General features: G+C 39.5%; 1 protein-coding gene across 1 annotated transcript in view; it reads right to left on the reverse strand.

The window, feature by feature from the left end:
- Window positions 1–688: 688 nt before the first annotated feature.
- Window positions 689–18,805, reverse strand: part of reck (reversion-inducing-cysteine-rich protein with kazal motifs) — a 77,239-nt gene continuing 59,122 nt past the window's right edge. Inside the window, exons 20-21 of the mRNA XM_020639815.3 lie at window positions 15,457–15,612; window positions 689–4,155 (exon numbers count right to left, since the gene is read on the reverse strand). Of these exons, the coding sequence (XP_020495471.1) occupies window positions 3,928–4,155; window positions 15,457–15,612 (384 nt within the window). The 3' untranslated portion in view covers window positions 689–3,927. The remainder of the gene's footprint in view (window positions 4,156–15,456; window positions 15,613–18,805) is intronic.

Here is an 18,805-nt window from a genome sequence, read left to right on the forward strand (position 1 = left end):
ACAAACACAGTGATGATAAATGGAGAGGACAGCACTCAAAGGGCATACAAACCATTGGACAATTTGGTAAAAAAAAAAAAATCAACCTTAAAAAACCTAGAATGAGTTACAACAGTCATTGTGATGAAAGAAAACCTGCTCTGCTGATTGGACTGACTCATCCTGAGGGTCACATGCTCAGGACAGCTGATTGAGTACCTCATTTACAAAATATGGAAAAGTATGAATGAGCTCCCTTTTAGAAATGAAGTTCCTCACATTTCTCTCTCCCAACTCATCCAACACAACAAGAAAGTGACCCAACTCTATAGAATATACTGTAATCCATCAAAGTGTTTAAAGCTTGACTCGTATTCATGGTTGTGTGAGTTTGTTTTTATGTAACTTCATGTTGATCAGAGCTGCATGTCTCTTTTACTATAATGCCCAAGGCAAAGCAAAGTATATCTAACCTTATCAAATCAAATTAATTATTCACGTCAGGGTTCACTAAGATCGACATATTTATTTTGAAGCATAAGGCCGTCAAACAGCTGGTTGTATTTGACAAGTTGGGAGTAGGACCATGTTGCAGCAAGACTTCAAAAAAATGATCAAAATGTATGAATAATAAAACATTTTCTGGAGATTTTCCTCTGAAATGATGAAATGAGAACATCAGTATGGAATTCATGTCTTTGTTTTGAAAGAAAAAAAAAAAAAGGCGCTGGAGTCAGAACAGGTATGTGAAGTATTCAATCTTTTCATCTCACTCTCAGAAAAGAAGGGCAGGTTTTCTCTCAAATAGTTGAACTTTTCTTTCATCTGAGAAATAATTCATCAGGAGCAGTTTGAACTCTCTTCTTAAGTAACATGGAATCAAATCAAACGCTGACACGAGCTTGTCAAGTAAAAACACTTTTGTTGGCTCCATTGGTCACAAACATTCAAAAAATTATCATATTCATAATAATAATCATAATCATAATAATACATAATAATAGTAATAGATGGAGGAGCCGTGTTGAGGGTTCCCTGCTACAGAGCTGCCTAGCACAGTAATACTGTTAGAGACGGGGACACATTGTGCTGTACAGGCAGATAGACGAACACAAAGAGACGGGACAACACACTATAATACATTCTGGAGTACAAACACTTCATAATTGTCATCATGCAATAAGAATAACAGCTATCTGTTATATTAATATATATATATAAAAAAAACATGGCACATAGGTGATCATCATCTCAATCAGATACATATCAAATATAGAGACATTTCTTAACAAATATAAAGTTATTGCATTTTTATTATTACTTCATATAAGACACTATATGCAAAGGCATACTGTGGAAATCATTTCTACCCAAAGAGGATTGTGGGTAGTGACTACGTGATTGTCCTTTTGTTATCAAATGGCTTCTAGTTCATATGTACAGACAGGAAGCATCCCTTTTAATGCTTGCCAGAGCTACTGGCCGCACACACAGAGGGAGGGGATCTAGGATTTTCAGATGCTTTATCTCAGAATGGTTCACCTGCGGCGCGGGGGAACAAACCTGGTAGCACTTTACAAGATGTGGTGATTATGGCGCGACCAAGATGTGATTTTGTTTTGGGGGGCCGATATTGATGATATTGGGGAGAAAAAAAACGACTGATATATCGGCCGATATCTCTCTTCGCTTAGCTCTATGTTCGATCGGTAGAGATAGCTACCGGGTGTTGATCCCTCTAATGCAGTTATCAAACACTTTTGGAAAAGATATATTATAAAGACAAGAGGGTCACTCAACTGGAAGAAAACTGTTCATGTCACTGCTTGACACTCTGGAGAGTGATAATGCTTGTTATAATCCATAGAGCACACTCTACTGGTGACAGGGAGAACTGCTAGTGTGATACAATATTCAAATGAAATGGTTTTTGACTGGTGAATGAATCTAAAAATATCGGCGCATATCTATCATGAAATTAGCCTATACTGATAGTCACTAGATATGCTAATATTGGCTGATATTATCGGCTAGCCGATTAATCGGTCTGGCTCTAACGGCAGATCTTTAAACATGATATTGTATAACTCAGCATGTGAACTACTCTGGTTATGTCAGCTTGGAGTAGGAGCCTGTGGATGTATCGTTTGAGTGTGCATCCTGAAGTAGCAGCATTCATTTTGAGTGATGCAGAGTTTTATAAGGCAAATGGTCTCAGATAAATAGTCATAAAGTTGCATAACTCGAATACAAGAATCCCAGTTAAACTCAGCAAACCTTGGTTCAATTCAATTCAATTCAAAAAACTTTATTTGACCCCGGGGGGCTATTCAAATGGTGTCTGTATCATCAATGCTATTCATTATATTTATCTTAAATACATTTGCAAGCCTTCTGACTTCTTTTTTTTTGGAACCGCAGCACTCAAACGATTTAATAGAGATGTCTATACAAATCACACTAACCTAGCCAGTCAGATTTGAAAGACTGTGTCCCTTCCAGGTTTTGTTTCACTTTTATTTCATTGCATGTAAACAACTTGGATAGCTCTTTTATCCCAATGAACACTTTATATCTTTAGTAAAATGATCGTGTATTTTGAAGCTACAAGCAGGGACTAAATCTCTTGATGCTTTTAAAAACACTCTGACTCTGTGGGGTTTGCTTGTGACTATCAGAGCAAAGCGATATCCCCTTAAGAAGCCCTGGTCACAGGCTGCATGTGTCCAATGATTAGTGAGCTGTGATTTCTAAAGCCTGAAGAAGATAAACTACCCTGTTGAAAGAGGGAAGGATTATAAAAAGGGAAGTGAAATTTGACTAGGAACATCCATTTTTTAAAATATTATTTAGAAAATGACATTTTATGAAAACCACATTAGATAAAAGTGTCACCAGGTTTGTTCGGGGAGAGAGTTTGATGCCTTCAGGAGAAAGCAACATCTATTTCTGATCCTAGATCACACTTTGAGCTTAGTTCGGCTTCACTCTACCGCTGTGGGAAAACACAACAGAACGTGGCTCCCTTTACATGAATACTTTTCAGTTGACTTCTTGGCACTTTGTTTGGTCATTACTGTAGTTCCAACCAACTTTGGAGGCTGGATTAGTTTCATCTGAGCTGGCTCAGTATATGAGCATGGCGCTAACACTGCTGAGGTTAGAGGTTCAAACACTATAGGTCCATAAACACCTCACATGTATATACACGATGCACTGCCCTACAGACTGTGCAGAAGTCTTGATACACAACACTAAATGATCGGACTCCATCTGACACAGGATTTAAACTGAGCAGAGGAATCTGGATGGAGTGACACCAGTGTTTGTGTGCGAGTGCATTTGATAATGTGTGTGGCCGAGGGAATTTTGGGGTAATTTATCAGACAGATGTTCAGCCAGACTGGGATGTTTTGTCCTTGTCTGTCTCCAAAACTCATTCAGACATACACAAAAGCACAAACACACACACACACACACACACACACGCAAACAAAGCCTCTAAATAAGACAGAGTGAGTCATGAAATTTACATTCCCACTCAACAGCTTTCAGAGGAGAGCTTGTTGCTGGAACTAATGGATAAACACTGCTGGTATGAAGTCAAATGCTTCTTAAAGGTCACACACACGCACGCACGCACGCACACGCACACGCACACGCACACACACGCTTCAACGGAGGGAAACCCAGTGAGTAACTCGTCCACCGAATAATACTGTTCATACAAAAGCTTTCAACGTTAATAGCTTTTCCACCATCTTGATTGTTTGACACGCAGGTGAGTCGATAGGAATGATTGTCGAAAGATGCCGCCGCTGCTTCTCCCTGCGCTGCCGTCGCACGAACACACTCACCTCCTGACAGCCCCGTCATCTCAGAAGAAGGGAATCTTTGGAAGCACTCAGGAGTTAGTGAGCGAGGGGCTGGGTGGGGATTTGGAGGCACTCAGAGCTGGTGGAGGACAGGGGCCGCTGCGGCGGCGATGACGACGCCCAGGAGGAAGCACAGGCTGGCGGATAGAGGTGGAGGCTGAGCGCTCGCAGAAGAGTGGATGGAGGAGGTTCTGATCTCGGAGGTGAGGAAGGCGGAGAGGGGGACGTGGGAGACCAGAGTGGGGCTGGCATAGTTGATGAGGGAATCGATCTTCTCGGCTTCCTTGCTGCAGGCTTCGAGCTGGAAAATACAAGAACACGCTTAATACTCAGAATTCCACAAATCCCCCTCTGAGTCAGCACAGGAGGCTTTGTTTCTTTATTGAACTTCTGATAAGTTTGAGTGGACTTTGGTTTATGTTATAACTTTACCACTAACGGGATGTCACACAGTCATTGTCATGTTACTTTTAAGATGTGTATAAAAACCTGCATGGACCCAGGACTGCATGATGTATTTTCCATTGACATGCCATAGTATACCATAGGATACGATACTAAACATCAAGATAGGATAATAAACAGAACGATGAGATGCGATGCAATGAAAAATCTGTTCTCTGCATGGACCCTGGACCATATAGTGTATTTTCCATTGATTCATGTTGCCATACAATCCACTTTTTTGTTCTCTGGGGAAATTAGTCTTGGGAGTTTAGTGCTCCACACATTTAGCTGCCTCTGCAATAAACTCAATAAATAAAAAAAAACAGTAGAAACAAACAACAACCCACATGTGTACAAAGAAGCCCAGAAAAAGTCAGCAAACACACGCACCACTTATTTCGGTGCTGAGTTATGATGCAGAAAGACTCGCGACCAGGCTCTAAACATTGTGTTCCTTTATGCAAATAAATAAGTAAATCTTTGAGAGCCATAGTGTCCATAGAAGCACATCACAATCCACCAACACCATTTACAGCCCTGTAGGTATTCTTTCCCGTTTCCACAGCATTAATCTAAAACCTTGTTATCTCGAGTGCCACACTACACACTTGTTTAAAGCCAGAGAGGGACAGTTTAAATTTAAAGTGGTAAAAGTCTCTCAGAATGTTTGCTACTAAAGCTGCTGCTAGAGCTGCATTTCCACTTGGGTTACTTTATTTAAAGAGGAACTGTTGTTCTTCATAGAACAGTAACCATAAAATGTGACCTTTAAAGGCAGGGTTGGTCACTTTCGAGTAGCTTTCCCTCAGAGCTCTGTCTGCACCCCTCCCCCCCCCCTCTGGGCTCCCTCAAAAGCCACGCCCCTCACTTACATGCTCAAGCGCCATTGGTCCAGAAGTGGCGCTCAGCTCATGCTTTGAGTGTGGGCCAGTGCACGCATGGGGTAGAGAACGAGCATGGAGACAGGGAGGCGTCTGATTTGTTCATCAGATTGCTACGTCGTGGCAGACATTTGTCAAAGTTTTTAAAGGCTTACAACTGCTACATGACAGATTTCATGTTGTTCTGAAGGGAAGAGGAATGATGTGAAAGTTGCAGTTAATTTATCTGAACTTTAAAACCAGCTTTGTAACAACCAGAGTCTCCCTGTCAGTGATTGAAAGACTGTCCCTACCCTCCTATTAGTGAGTGGTACTTTCAATTATGGCACAGATGAACTTCATAATCAGTCCCATAACACAGATACATCAAAGCAGAAGTGTTGTTGACTGGTGCCTCTGTGGACACCAACACATGGTTATTTTCCAAGAAGCACGAATTAAAACAGAAAGGGGAAACGACGTTCTGAATCTGTCAGAACAAATGAATTGAAATCGTCATAAAAAATTAGAATAATGCATTTAATGACTTTGATGTTTGATATATAGTATACTTCAGGTCGGGTTAACACAAGGTTTTTCAAAGTCTGACTTGTTGGGTGCACCCAATACGTTTTTGATCATAGACAAAACAACACATTGTCTGTGTTTCAACACAGGGATCGAACCCCTAACCTTCCGGTTGAGAGATAACCGACCAACTGAGCCACAGCTGCCATCAGTACCTCAGCTGAGAGGAGAGTGTCAATGTTCAAAACTAGTGTGAGTGTCATGCATGTTATGAAGCGGATCCAAACACTTTTGTGCATGCTAATATGTTCTTTACCCCCATTCGTTGATACACAGCGTCTCTGTTCAATGTGAGACTAGCCTTATGATTTCTTTATTATCTCATTTTATTTGCAAAGGACACAAGGAATAATGACTTTGGAAAGTGCAAGCCAACCTGAATCTAATTATTTGACTGAGTTATGACTCTGACAGAGAGGGCGATCTTTCATGCTAATTGTGCCCCCCCCCCCGCCTTCAACTCTTGGCGCCCTCCTTCTCCGACGGATAAGAGGGGAACAAACACGTTGTTTTGCGAGGAAACTTTGGCAGTTCTTTGTTTCAAATTCACAGTACAGTGCTCAGATGTGATTCGAATGTAGAAACTTCGTTTTGGCACTGCTTTTATCAACCTGGGGATGAAAATGTCTTTACTTCGCAAACAAGTGGAATAAGCTGTTGCCTAGTAACAACAAAACTCGACTAAAAATCCACTAGAAGAAGATTCCCTTTGCAACCAAGCTTTGTGTTTACTTTGTGCTTTTTTCATGTTTATCCTCATCTTCTCTTTCAGTTGCTCCTTTGAGAGTTTTATTCTGCCGCTCCCTCGCTCCCATTCATCGCCTGTTTATATTTTCCTGAAATCTTATTGTTCCACAACGGTTAATGAGTTTTAAGAATCAGAAGAATTATTGAAATCTCATATTTTCTCAAATTCAAAAGGGTCCCTAGTGGCGACATAACAGCTTATTAAGTCAAAAGCAGGTATCGTTATGTTTTTTTCCACTGACAAGACAAGATTGCTGTAGAGAAATGTGGAGATGTTTTTCTCCTCATCCTGACTGAATATCAAAATGAGCGCCTTAGAAAAAATAAACAATTTCAGCCAATTTGAATGACTTTCATATTCAGCCAGCATCGAGAAGCAAACTTGTGGATGAAAAACTGAGTACACAAAAAAAACAATTTGCACAACTCTTCTCCAATACGCTATTTGCCAAAATGTTTTCATCGCACTGATGAACGCAATGTAGCTGAAACAAATAAACGTGGCATAAGGAGCAGAATAGTTTTCACAAAATAAGAACCTTCCTTTTGCCAGCAACCTGTTATAGATTCTTTCAAACTGTTTGTGATATTTAAATGTTAATTTTAGTAGAATGCATCAGACTAGCAAGAGAATGTTTATGGAAACAATCTCGCTCTTATTGAAATCAAATTTCAGTCTGGCTCAATGAAGTCTGTACGAAAGGACCAAAATTCTTCCCAACACATCAGAGTGTACCAAACTCCCAGCCTGCTGCTGGAAAACAATCAACAGAATGGCCGACTTGGCCTTGGATTAACCAGCTTAATTTGCCACATCTTTACCAGTCGGTGTCTTCATCACATACTGGGATCTGATCAAAAGGCTGTCACAACCATAGTAATAGGAATGGAAATGGATTCTATGTAGTTCTTCCGATAATGTTTCTTGACAAAGAGAACAAAAATACCAGGTGTGAAGAGCCTTCAAGTCCAACTTAAAGCTTTGCTGCCTTTGACGGCAGGACACAATGTTAACAAACTTCCTACAGCTTCCAAGCCAAGTCTGTTCACTGCTTAGAGGATAAAGCAGCTGTGTAGCTAGTTAGCTAACTTTAAAGTGTGTGAAGGCTTAATGAATGCTTCGATGAGGCACAGAAAATAGTTTTACGAGACATTAATGAAAAAGTTGAGACAATTCTCTTCATTCCATCCACAATGCATTGACAATGCTTATTCTGGTCTGAACTCTGAGTCTGCAGCAGCACGGAGACATCATTTGAGTAGACTTTTTGTTCTTAGCTTACAAATGCGCTCCAAATACGTCATGGGGACAAAAAGCAGTCGTCAGGGTAAGAATGAAGAGAAGTGGACACTGAGAGAACACAGTGTACGCTGTGTTGATGTTGATGTGGGCCATTGGAGGTTGATGAATGTCAAGACATCTACTTTGAAAGAGGCCTGAGGGCTAAATTTGCTGACCATGCAAACCTTGGCGTCTCCCTGTTTAAATCATGCTGCTGACTTTTGCTGCACTTCATCCTCTGAATCGACTGACCTCTCCCTGATGAGGCACAATACATAAATGGTTACCGCGCTACAATCAGCCTGCAGAGTTGACCAATTATAGCAGTGCCAATTTTCAATAAGGATAACTGTTAACTTAGGTTTAGATTGATTTAGGTGTTGTAGATAATTATGCTTTTTATACGAGCCAGGTCACTACTGGGTTTTTGAAAACAGGATGATTTTAGAGAGGGGGAAATATCACAGATTGCAATAAGATGGACGATAAGGTGCATTTTGGTGTTAAATGAATTGTGATCTATTTATATGCATAACAAGCGACAACTTGCGCTGTGCAAATGCAGAAGTGCAAAAAAAAGACTGCAGTTCCTCAAGTGTCCACTTGAGGCTGGCTGGAAAAACCAATAAAAACCCCATCTGGTCCCATATTAAAATACCAATTTTGACAACAGAATTAAACATCTTTACCGCACAGGTCCAACAATGGTTTTAGTCTCAATATCTTATTTATTCTATTCCCCACACAATAAATAAATCATTTTATTTTATCAAGGCTAAGAGCTGTGGACAGATTTTCTTAGTTAGGGGCGTGGCTGATCCGACTGACTCGTGACTTAAGGCCCACTTTGACTTCTCCTCTTTAGCCGGTTGATCAAAGCTTATGTCGAGACAGCATTCCCAATCTAGTGACCATCGACTGGATTCAACCCTTCTGTAGAAGCTAATGTACTAACATTCAAATGAGCAGTGAGTACAGTATGTTATTCTTCTTTTCTCTAGTCCCTCAATTAAACAACTTTTATACGCGAGGGGAGGAGGAGGCCGGCCGACCCGTCCATGTAAACACGCTCAGAAAATATCACAGACAGCGGGACTCAGGTGTCACACTCACTGTAGACAGTCATGACTCACAGAGTTATATACATCAGACATACTTCATTTCTGCTACATTGTGAAAAATCTCACAGTCTTCCTTTAAGTTGAGTAAAGGATTAAATACGTCTGAACTTCCTACTCCTTTTTAGGCAGGAAAGAGCAAATGAAGGACTTTGACTTTTTCTTTCTTTTGCTTTGAATTTAATTGTATTTGTTTGCTTCATATTTTTAACTACAGCTATTGTTTTTTTTTTTTTTTACATGCTGAAATAAAGGAATCGATCAATCAATGAATTCAAAATGTGCTCTACTAGAATACACAGACCCGGTCATCCTAGACTGATGTATCTGAAGGGCTACATTTCAAATCTCGCAGTAGTACAATTTAAAAAAAAAAGGATGAAAATATTTTCAGTAACATTTCAGACATCTGTGAATTTTAAACTTTTTAACATCCTGTCATCATAGATCCTAAATTAAATCTGGTTATATTTTGAAATGCTTTGTGCATTGGTACACGACAGGTTTGAATCTTTCTGATAAATGAGGCCAATCTTTTAATTTTAATTCTCATTTATTCTGCTCTTTAAAGAATATTTATAGCTCTTTCAAACGGAACTTTCAAAGGAAATACTGTTGCTTTGAGATCACAGAGTTCTTTCCTTTGTGCATCCGGACCGAGAGACCTTGAGCTAAAAAAAGGCACGGACACTAACAAAAACCGTAAACGTCATACCTGCACAGGCCGCATACGGGCTCTTAGGTTTCATGCAAAAGATGAATCTGCTATCGTGAGCTGAGTCACAATTCCTACAGAGATGTCATGACCGATACAGACCTTTTAATGATACATTCCCCTTTGTGAGGATGCTGGTGAATTATGTATTCTGCTGATGTTAATAGATGCTGTTTTTTGCTTTTGAGAGGATACTCTGGTGTACCTTTAGAAAAAAAAAAAAAAAGTTGCCAATTAGAAATATTTGGTGAGGAAGATTGTTAGAGAGTGCTCAAACAGGCCGATCCGATACGGTCGGCTGAGAACTCTGATCAAGTGTGTGTTTGAAGATGTTAAAGAAGCAGAACTTGGACGCTTGCCTTTACATGTTTATCTATTCCAACTACGTATTGTCTTCTTCATTTCAAATAGACGTACATGCACGTAGAAAAGGGTTCTCATGGGGCTTTGATGTTGGAATCCATGGATGTCTTTCTGATCATGACAGGGAGGGTTCTTTACACCAAATCTCTGTTTCTATCTAAATGTATTCCTCCCATCCTTCAACTCTTCCACCACACAGTATCAGTCTATCAGCAGCTTTTGTATGAAGCATGTTCCATGATTTTAGGCATGAACTGATTCTGATCTAAGATTAGATAGGACTGTTACCAGCAGCAGTTAAACAGCAGCCTGGAGACGTCTCAGCTCCAGATAGGACGCAGCAGTAACTTCTGTGTTTTTAACCCACTTAATGGGTGACACACATAGACCTTTTCTTATTAGAGTAACCTCACATGATCCCCCGACATGGCTTCAGGGTACAATATGCAAAGGAGAGATTAAGAATTTTTGTGTCACGTACAAGCAGAATCAATTATGAGAACCCATTCTCTAAGGCTACAAATTGAACACGCTAAAGAGCGTGCATTAAAAACAGAGGTAGAGTGTGAGCAGTGTGCAGGCTGCTGTACCTTTTCTCTGGTGACTCATACTCGGAAACGGGACATGGGTGTAAATATTTCCAGAGCATAACTGGCATTTGATAAAACTTACAGAGTTATATGTTACAATAGATAAGCTCTTACGGATAAAGAGAGTACTCTAGAGCAGTGCTGATTGAGGAACTCTGAAGCATCACAGGATATTTACTCTGTGGAGGTAAACTGTTTACCACAGCTAAACAGCTCCAATATACAGAGGTGGCTGAAGGATGTTTAGACTACGGAGCAGGGTAGAAACATCCTCGTGTACAAAAATAGCAGCCTTACATAATCATGATGTAATTATACATGACGGCCTTATGGCTGAAAAGGCCTCTAAGTCACTTTTAATCAGCGGTACAACTTTAAATCCCAAAAGAAAAAAAAAAGGGATAAATGCATGTCTTTACTCTTAAAAACTGAAATGTGATATTTCATATCAACTTAGTGCATGAAGAAGAAAATGTAACCAGACAGCATCATTAATGAGATTAATTTTTAGTGGTTAATCAGATGTCAGTGTGAAAAGAAACACATTTTAAAAGATCCATTCAAAAGGGATCCTGGTGGTTAACAACCGAAAACACTTTACACAGATCTGAAGACATGTGGTGGCATACACCTTTTACATGTGTGTGTGTTAGAGTCTAAACTGCAGTTCCTTGAGTATCCACTTGAGGCTGGAATCTCTCTCTTACAGTATGAATCCCCATTAGATCGCAATTTTCAAATCCCGATATTTACAGCAGTAATAAACAGGTTAACAAACTGGTTAAAAAGAAAAAGGTGCTGGTCTCTATAGCTTATGCTTTAGTTTGTTAAAATGGTACAGGGGATGAATATATATATATTTTTTAATTGTGAATCAGTTTTGATTTTATGAATGCTGAGAGCTAGGCATCACTTTGGCCAAACTTGGGTGATGTCACTGAGGCTACGTCCATGTCTCATACAGTCTTTGGTTAGAGCACGGCAAACCTGATGCATGGTGCTGATGGCTGGACGAGGATGGACCGAGCGAATTGCTTAGATGCTAAAATCATAACGAGCAAAAACTAATTGAAGAGCTATACGCTTGTAAATAATTTAAGGCTCAGCAAAAAGTTATGCGCTTGAGTCAGTGAAGCATAAAAGATCAGATAAAGACCAATAAAATGTTGACCTATACATTTGTAACTTTCATCTAAAACACGTGAAGCAAGTTCACAAAGGGGGCACCTATACTTAGTCTTCATTTATTCCTACTCCCTCTGTTGCTTTATATATTCATTTAAGCATCTCTCGTTTATCCCTTCTATTTATCTTCATTCTGTGTTTAGAGCCTGTGATGTGATGTCGTCTCACTCCTTCAATTATTTTGTTCTCTCCTGGTCGACTTTAAACTAATGTTCCTTCATTGTATTATTTTATAGCATTAACTGCTTCTTCATATCTGCCTGTTGTATCGCTCTTACTCCTGTTCTTTGCATTTATATTATTTGTATACTCTCTGTTGGCCCGTCTGTTGATGTATTTGCTTTGTCTGTCAAAGCACTCTGTAAACATTTGTTTTTAAAGGTGCTATATAATTAAAGTTATTATTAGAGAAACCTATTTTACACACACTCCCAAAGACACGACAAACATGTAAAAAAAGCATGTGATTGATACACTTGGCATTTATCATCTTTAGTGATCTGATAATGATGAGCAGTTATTAGTTTTACTTGTTATGTGTTGGAAGCAAATACGGTTTATAAATGGTTATTGTTATTTGTAATGATCGTAAAATGATACACGTATCATAACATTGTACTTAATTAGCCAATATAAGTCGTGTTTTTATGTTTTTATTTTTAATATATGCGCATTTAGTTCGCACTGTTCATAATGAACAACTGTGACAACAAAAGAATTGAAATGAAGTTGAAACAGTGAAGGGAGACATCGAGGGAGACAGATGAGTCCTCCCCCTCAGTTTACCACTGTAATCACTGTAGGCATGAATATTTATGTCCAGAAGGAGTGAGGCGGGCAATTAGCAGAGCTAAACATGGCGGTGTCTGGGAGCTGCTCACGTCTGTGTGTCTATGTTTGTGTGCATGTGTCAAAAAATAAAATAAAATAAATAAAACTCGAAGATGAAAGAAGTCCCGTTGTAAGGCAGACACTTCGCAACCTGGAAAATTAACTTCTGCTGCGGTTATAAATGAATTCTATTTATGATAATGATGTGTTTATCGGATTACACAGTGGAGCTCGCAGCACATGTCAAAGGGGCTGAGGATCCTGGCTCTCCTTACACCTACACATGAATTTGTACATCTTATTTATTCCACAGAGTTGGTAACTGTAATCTATTTTACAGTGGCTGTGAAAAACAACTTCTTGTGTGAAACGACTCAGGAATATATGTTAGTGAAAACTCAAAAAAAGTTTTCATTTTGAGTCATTATAGTAGGAAGATGTACACGTATGTGGTCAGAGACCGTTTAGTTCAAATGAAGCCACATCGAAAGGGTTTGGATTCGACTACATTCAGTATATTTAGGAAATAAAGTCGGTTTATTCTGAATAGTTCTAACTGACAATAAATCCCATAAAAGACCCAAAGCGGCATTCTGTGAATCCATCTTACAATACTTTAACACATCCTCCACCCTGTCTGTGGCCCATTTGTTTCTACAGAAAATATGAATCTTTAAAAAAAGCCTTGGTTTTAAACTTTAAAAAAAGGCTCACCAATTTTCCCACAGGTTTGTTGAGCTTTCATATGTTTGCACACACCTCAAAAAACACACCTACACAGGACTGTTGTTTGTTGCTTTCAGCTCAGCATTCTAAAAAAACTCTCCTCGATGAAAATTTTGGAATCAAGCACTACAGGCTTGAGTTGCTAACTCCTCAACGGGGGATTTTGAATTCCTCGTAAACAGAGAACAGACTCTTTGGATTAACGGAGATGCCTTAATTCTAGTGCCCACTACCGGAGCCCCCAGGGCTAGGTGCTGTTTGTTTGTCTGTTTATCAACAGAATTATGGAAAAAACAACTACAGGCTCACTTTTCACAAAAGTTGTTGGATCTTATGAGCAGGTTATCAGGTCAGCTACGCAACTATAACGCTTCTCGGAGGAGTTAACAAAAAATGCATCCCCTGTACAGTGTGTGCAGATCGAGAGATGAGCTAATCAGACCTCTTTAGTTTTTTCAGGCTGTAAACATGTAATTTTTCTGCTGAAAAAAACTGGCTTTGAATTGGGTGTGTACAACTTCCGGTGCTGCTGCAGCCAGCCTCAAGCGGACACTTGACGAACTGAAGGATTTTACACTTCAGCATCGGCTTCCTTTTTCAACATCGGAGGCTGCTGCTTGTTGTGAACACAAAGTGTGTTTTTTTCAATTATCTGTCATGTTCACATCAGTCAAGCAATGATACCGATGAAGATACTTACATTGTGACAGAGTGTTTTCTGGTTTCCACACTTCTATGTGGAAAGTTTCAAATATTAAGAAAATCATCCATACAGAGCGGGGAGTATGTTTCTTAATGTATGCAACAATGGTGGGGTACTATCTTCATGTTTCCAGATGTTCAAGCATTAAAGTAAGAAAAGGTGTGTTTGGTAATGACATTCAGTAATATGATGATGTATACAGTGATATATTAACACACATATATACATATTACATGTACAATGCGTATTGAGGAGCATATGAGATGATGTGAGATCTGATGCTGGGTTCACTGAGGGCAGGATGCATTTAAAATCATGTCTGTGTGTATTATTCAGTTCTGGACTCACTCTGCAGACTTCAGTGCTCATTGTCTCATCATTTGGTTTTTCATTTGATTATTCAATAAAGATCCTTGCAACGAAGAAGGTTGTGTCCTTGAAATCACTGAAGATACCACACAATCAAGTTGACAGATCGTTATATATATTCATATATCCGTATATAAGGTCGACAGAAGTTCAGTCTGTAGGGACTTGGGTTGGGAAATGGGGGGGCTGCTGGTTCAAGTCCAAAGTATGGAAGTCGGTCTGGTTGGTTGCTTTAAATACATATATTTATTTAATTTTACTGTACTCTTCATGTATGTAATGTGTATAATTCTTGGTTGAACAGCTACCAAAAATACATATAAAACTTGTACTACTCAGTTGTATGTAATTGTGTTTGTGACCAATAAATGTGAACTTGATTGCGGCGTATCTACTGTAAGCTTTATGTGTGTGCAGTTTGGACGGGCTCGATTTGACTAACATTTCATCTTCCAACACTATGTTGCAAAATAACAAATAAATCAACCTTGAAATTACAGAGAGCACATTTAAAGCTCTGGCATGTATTTGGGGGTACAGCAGGAAGAGTTTTCAGTGATGAAACGATAAAAATAAACCAGTCATATCAAACAGGAATAAGACATGTCATGCTTTGGATCTAAACACAGTTCTTCATTGCTGGTTTTGGTTTTACAAACAGGATTTTTAGATAATGGGAAACATGTGAAAAAATCACAAGCCATACTGATGTATTCTCCAACAGAAAGGATAAAGGTGGACTTATTTATTATGTGTTCATTTCATAGATGAAAATAAAGGGAAATTACATCATAAAGAACTCCACTATAATAAATCATTCATCTTTCATTTGGGTCACTAAGAAACTACAATTTTTAGATTTTTATCAAGGTAACACACAAATCTACACAAAGCGGCGCCTTTCAACAGCTATTATATTGGCACAAGTTTTAAGCTCTGTTGATCTCTGCTAAAATAGACGACCATGAATTCAAACAGTTTTTACAAATACACTAGTAAGTCTTAAAGGTAGCTGTGAGCAAACTATACTGTGAAAAGTGATCAGAATGGACATGAATGTTCTGTATGAGTGTTTTACCTGTAGTGGTGTTGGCTGCTGGTCCACCGGAGCAATGAGGACGACCATCTCATGGTCGATGCTCAGGTATCCAAAGACGTCGCACTGCGGCACTGAGACATGAAGCCGGAGGATCTGCAGGACGTCATGCACCGTCACTGGCTGGTTCTTATTCAGCTGTACACAGGAGTTAAACAGAGGCAGAGGGATTAGACAATGTTCCAACTTTTTTTTTTTTTCAAACTTTCAAAAAACTACTTTATTTGAATTTTAATTTGGGCAAATACATATTTTGTCAAGTACACAACCACCTCATGAGAGAGGGAACTAAAAATATTTGATGTTTTAAGAGGAATTTCTCAAGAAAAAAAAAAAAAATTACATTCCAGAAACTTCAAAACATCGTTTTGAACCAACGCCTGAGCTGTGACACAGAATAATGGTAGAAAACATGGCCTTAACCAAAACAACTGAATGAAGATTGGACATTTTGCAAAATGGTAAATGGAGCTTGCATGGCGCTTTTCTACTCTTCTGACTACTCAAAAGGCTTTTCGAACCCCTGATCTTTCGGTTCAAATATTAAATATTAAGTCAGTGAAGACGGTTGGTTTAACATGGGACATAAACGTTTTTGCTCTTTTGACTTTCCAAGGAAATCCCAACTTAGTGGTATCAGCCAATCAGCTCGGTACTCTTGTGGAGAAATAAAAACAATGCTACAGAGGTCTGGGGAAGTCAAGTCTTTATAGCTCCATTGTTTTCATTGCAAATCTTGTGGTCTTAAGTACAAATTACTGCTGACTTAAGTGACATTACTCGAGGAAACTTGTTATACTTCACAAATCTTTTGTTAGACATCAACAGCTTTATACAACTTTTGTCACAAATACTGTTTCTTCCGAACACCAGGAACCCTTCTTTGATGTTCAAGCTCCAATCTAAGGGTTGACAGGCGTCATGCGTTTATGGTGTGAATTAATGGCTTACACAATGAATAAATAAAAGGTGCTTGCAAGAGCTGGTGTTGTAAAAGCTGCCTGTTGCTTCATGAAGAGGGCAGGGGGGCCTCTCAGCGGGCCGAGCTGTAGCTTAAGTGGAGTTACACTCGTATTCTCATGTATCTTAGCAGCTGCAGATCAAATCAGCTCTGCTTGTGTTTGGGTTTAACAGGCTTAATGCTGAGTCTTAATATGATGATGATGCCTGTGTGGGGGATTATAGCCAACTTGATTTACAGCCAAGGGGGGGGCTTTGTTGTTTGATGATTAAGCTGATCAGAATGAGATGCCGGAGGGACTTATTAGCTGCTAACATGTCAGCGTTTAGGCATCAGCCGCCTTCAGGCTTCTCCTGCTGTTCAACAGGCTGGGCATACATCCAGGGAGGCTCAGCGGAGCCATGTGAGGGGAAAGCTGTGACACAAGGGTGGAAGGAAGTAAGGACTTTATTACTATTAGCACTTAATTATTGTTTAAGGAATTTTAGATCAATTGTTTCCTTTTGGGGACATCCTATAGAACAGTAGTAAACGTTTATGTTGGTGTACATGCACAGCAGAGCAAAGGCACTGGGATGGTCTTTGCATCATTTCACTTGACTGCTTTTCAGCATCTCACCTTAAGTAAAACTGTAGCTTAGACATGAGGCAAATTATAACCAACTACTTACACTGTACTGGACTTGTATAAAGGAATGTGTGTTGGAAAATGTAATGTCGGACAAAGGCTGATGGGCCACCTTTGGGTAAATGGTCAATGGACTTGAGCTTGTATAGCACACTTTCTCGTCTTCTGACTAATCAAAGCGCTTTAACACCACAGGTCACAGCTACACATTCACACACTGATGGTAGAGGCTGCTGAGTAAAGTGACCGTAGGTATTAAGTAATCCCATTCGCACACATTCATACGCTGGGGTTCATATGCTGGAGCAATTTGGGGTTAAGTGTCTTGCCCAAGGACTCATCGGACATGTGGCTGCAGAGCTGGGAATCGAACCCCCGACTCTACCAACTGAGCTACAGCTGTACTTCTGGCAATGTTTAGTTGTTTGTTTTTTTTTTCCTTTAAAAGTATATTAAACAAAAACAATATCAAATTATAATTTTAAAAATCATGCAATTCACTATAGAAAAGGGCGTCCATGGCTCAGTTGGTAGAGTCGGTCGTCTCTCAACCGGAAGGTCAGGGGTTTGATTCCCAGCTCCTACAGGCACATGTCAGATGTGTCCTTACAGAAGACACTTAACCCCAAGTTGCTCCTGCTGCTTTATTGGCGCCATATTAATGTCTATGAATGGGATTAATTACTTCTGATGGACACTTTACATAGCAGCCTCTGCCCTCAGTGTGTGAATGTGTAGGTGCAGTGGACACATGCAGTGTAAAATTCTTTTGCTCTACAAGCTCGAGTCCATTCACCACAGGAGCCAGTTTTAAGTACTTTATTTACAGTTAGTAATGCGTGATATATCTTAGTAGTTGCCGGCGTACAGCAAGGAGTTGAGTCTCTTGAAAGGGTCAACACTTAAATCTGAGCTGATGATTTGGGAGGGAAATAAAATCTTACTGTTTACCCTTTAGCGATCAAATAGGGGGCCAAGCCCAGTCTGGGCTTTTTGTAAAGGTCCACAAGTTATTCTTAAAAAAATGTATTTTAGTCTCAAAAAAAAACCTCTCCACAAATGTTTATTGTGAACTCAACAGCAGTCTTCAGATAAACGTGGCAATAAAGGTAGATTCCTTTCCTATCAATTGTTGTCCTAATAAATATAAAATGTTCTAATGTCAAAAGTGTAATCATTAAAGTAACTGTAGTTTAAAGCTAAAGGTAGAATAGTTCCCTCTGTTGTGTAGTAGAAAGTAGTAGAAAGTAGCTTCAGGTAATACATGATAGAAAAACTGTTATTGTCCATCAAAATGTGCACAAACAAAATTGCCTCCAATTTATATGAAATGTTAACAAGCTGGACTCATACAGCGCCTCGATGGTTCTCCAACACTTCAGAGCACTCTACACTACATCACTTCCACCCCATTGACACACACGTTCATGTACTCACTCACGCCTCAACATGTGGACTGGAAGAGCAGATAACTAGATGACCTGCCCTACCTCATGAGCCTCGGCCAAGCACCCACTTTTACCAGCTCAAGCTCGGCTCTCTTCGTGCTACAGAGAGACAGTGTGTGATACGAGGAAGCGAAGGAAAGCCTTCACTAAAATGCAGGACCTCATTTTGACTGAAATATAAAATGTTTTGGCAGCAAACCCTCAGGGGTGTTCTTTTCACTTTTCCATCTGTGACACAGTGTGTGGAATACTAACCGACCGACAAGGAAATCGACAGTGAATAGTCGAGGTAAA

The sequence above is a fragment of the Labrus bergylta genome, chromosome 20 (genome assembly GCF_963930695.1).
Source record: "Labrus bergylta chromosome 20, fLabBer1.1, whole genome shotgun sequence".
In the NCBI taxonomy this organism is placed as follows: domain Eukaryota; kingdom Metazoa; phylum Chordata; class Actinopteri; order Labriformes; family Labridae; genus Labrus; species Labrus bergylta.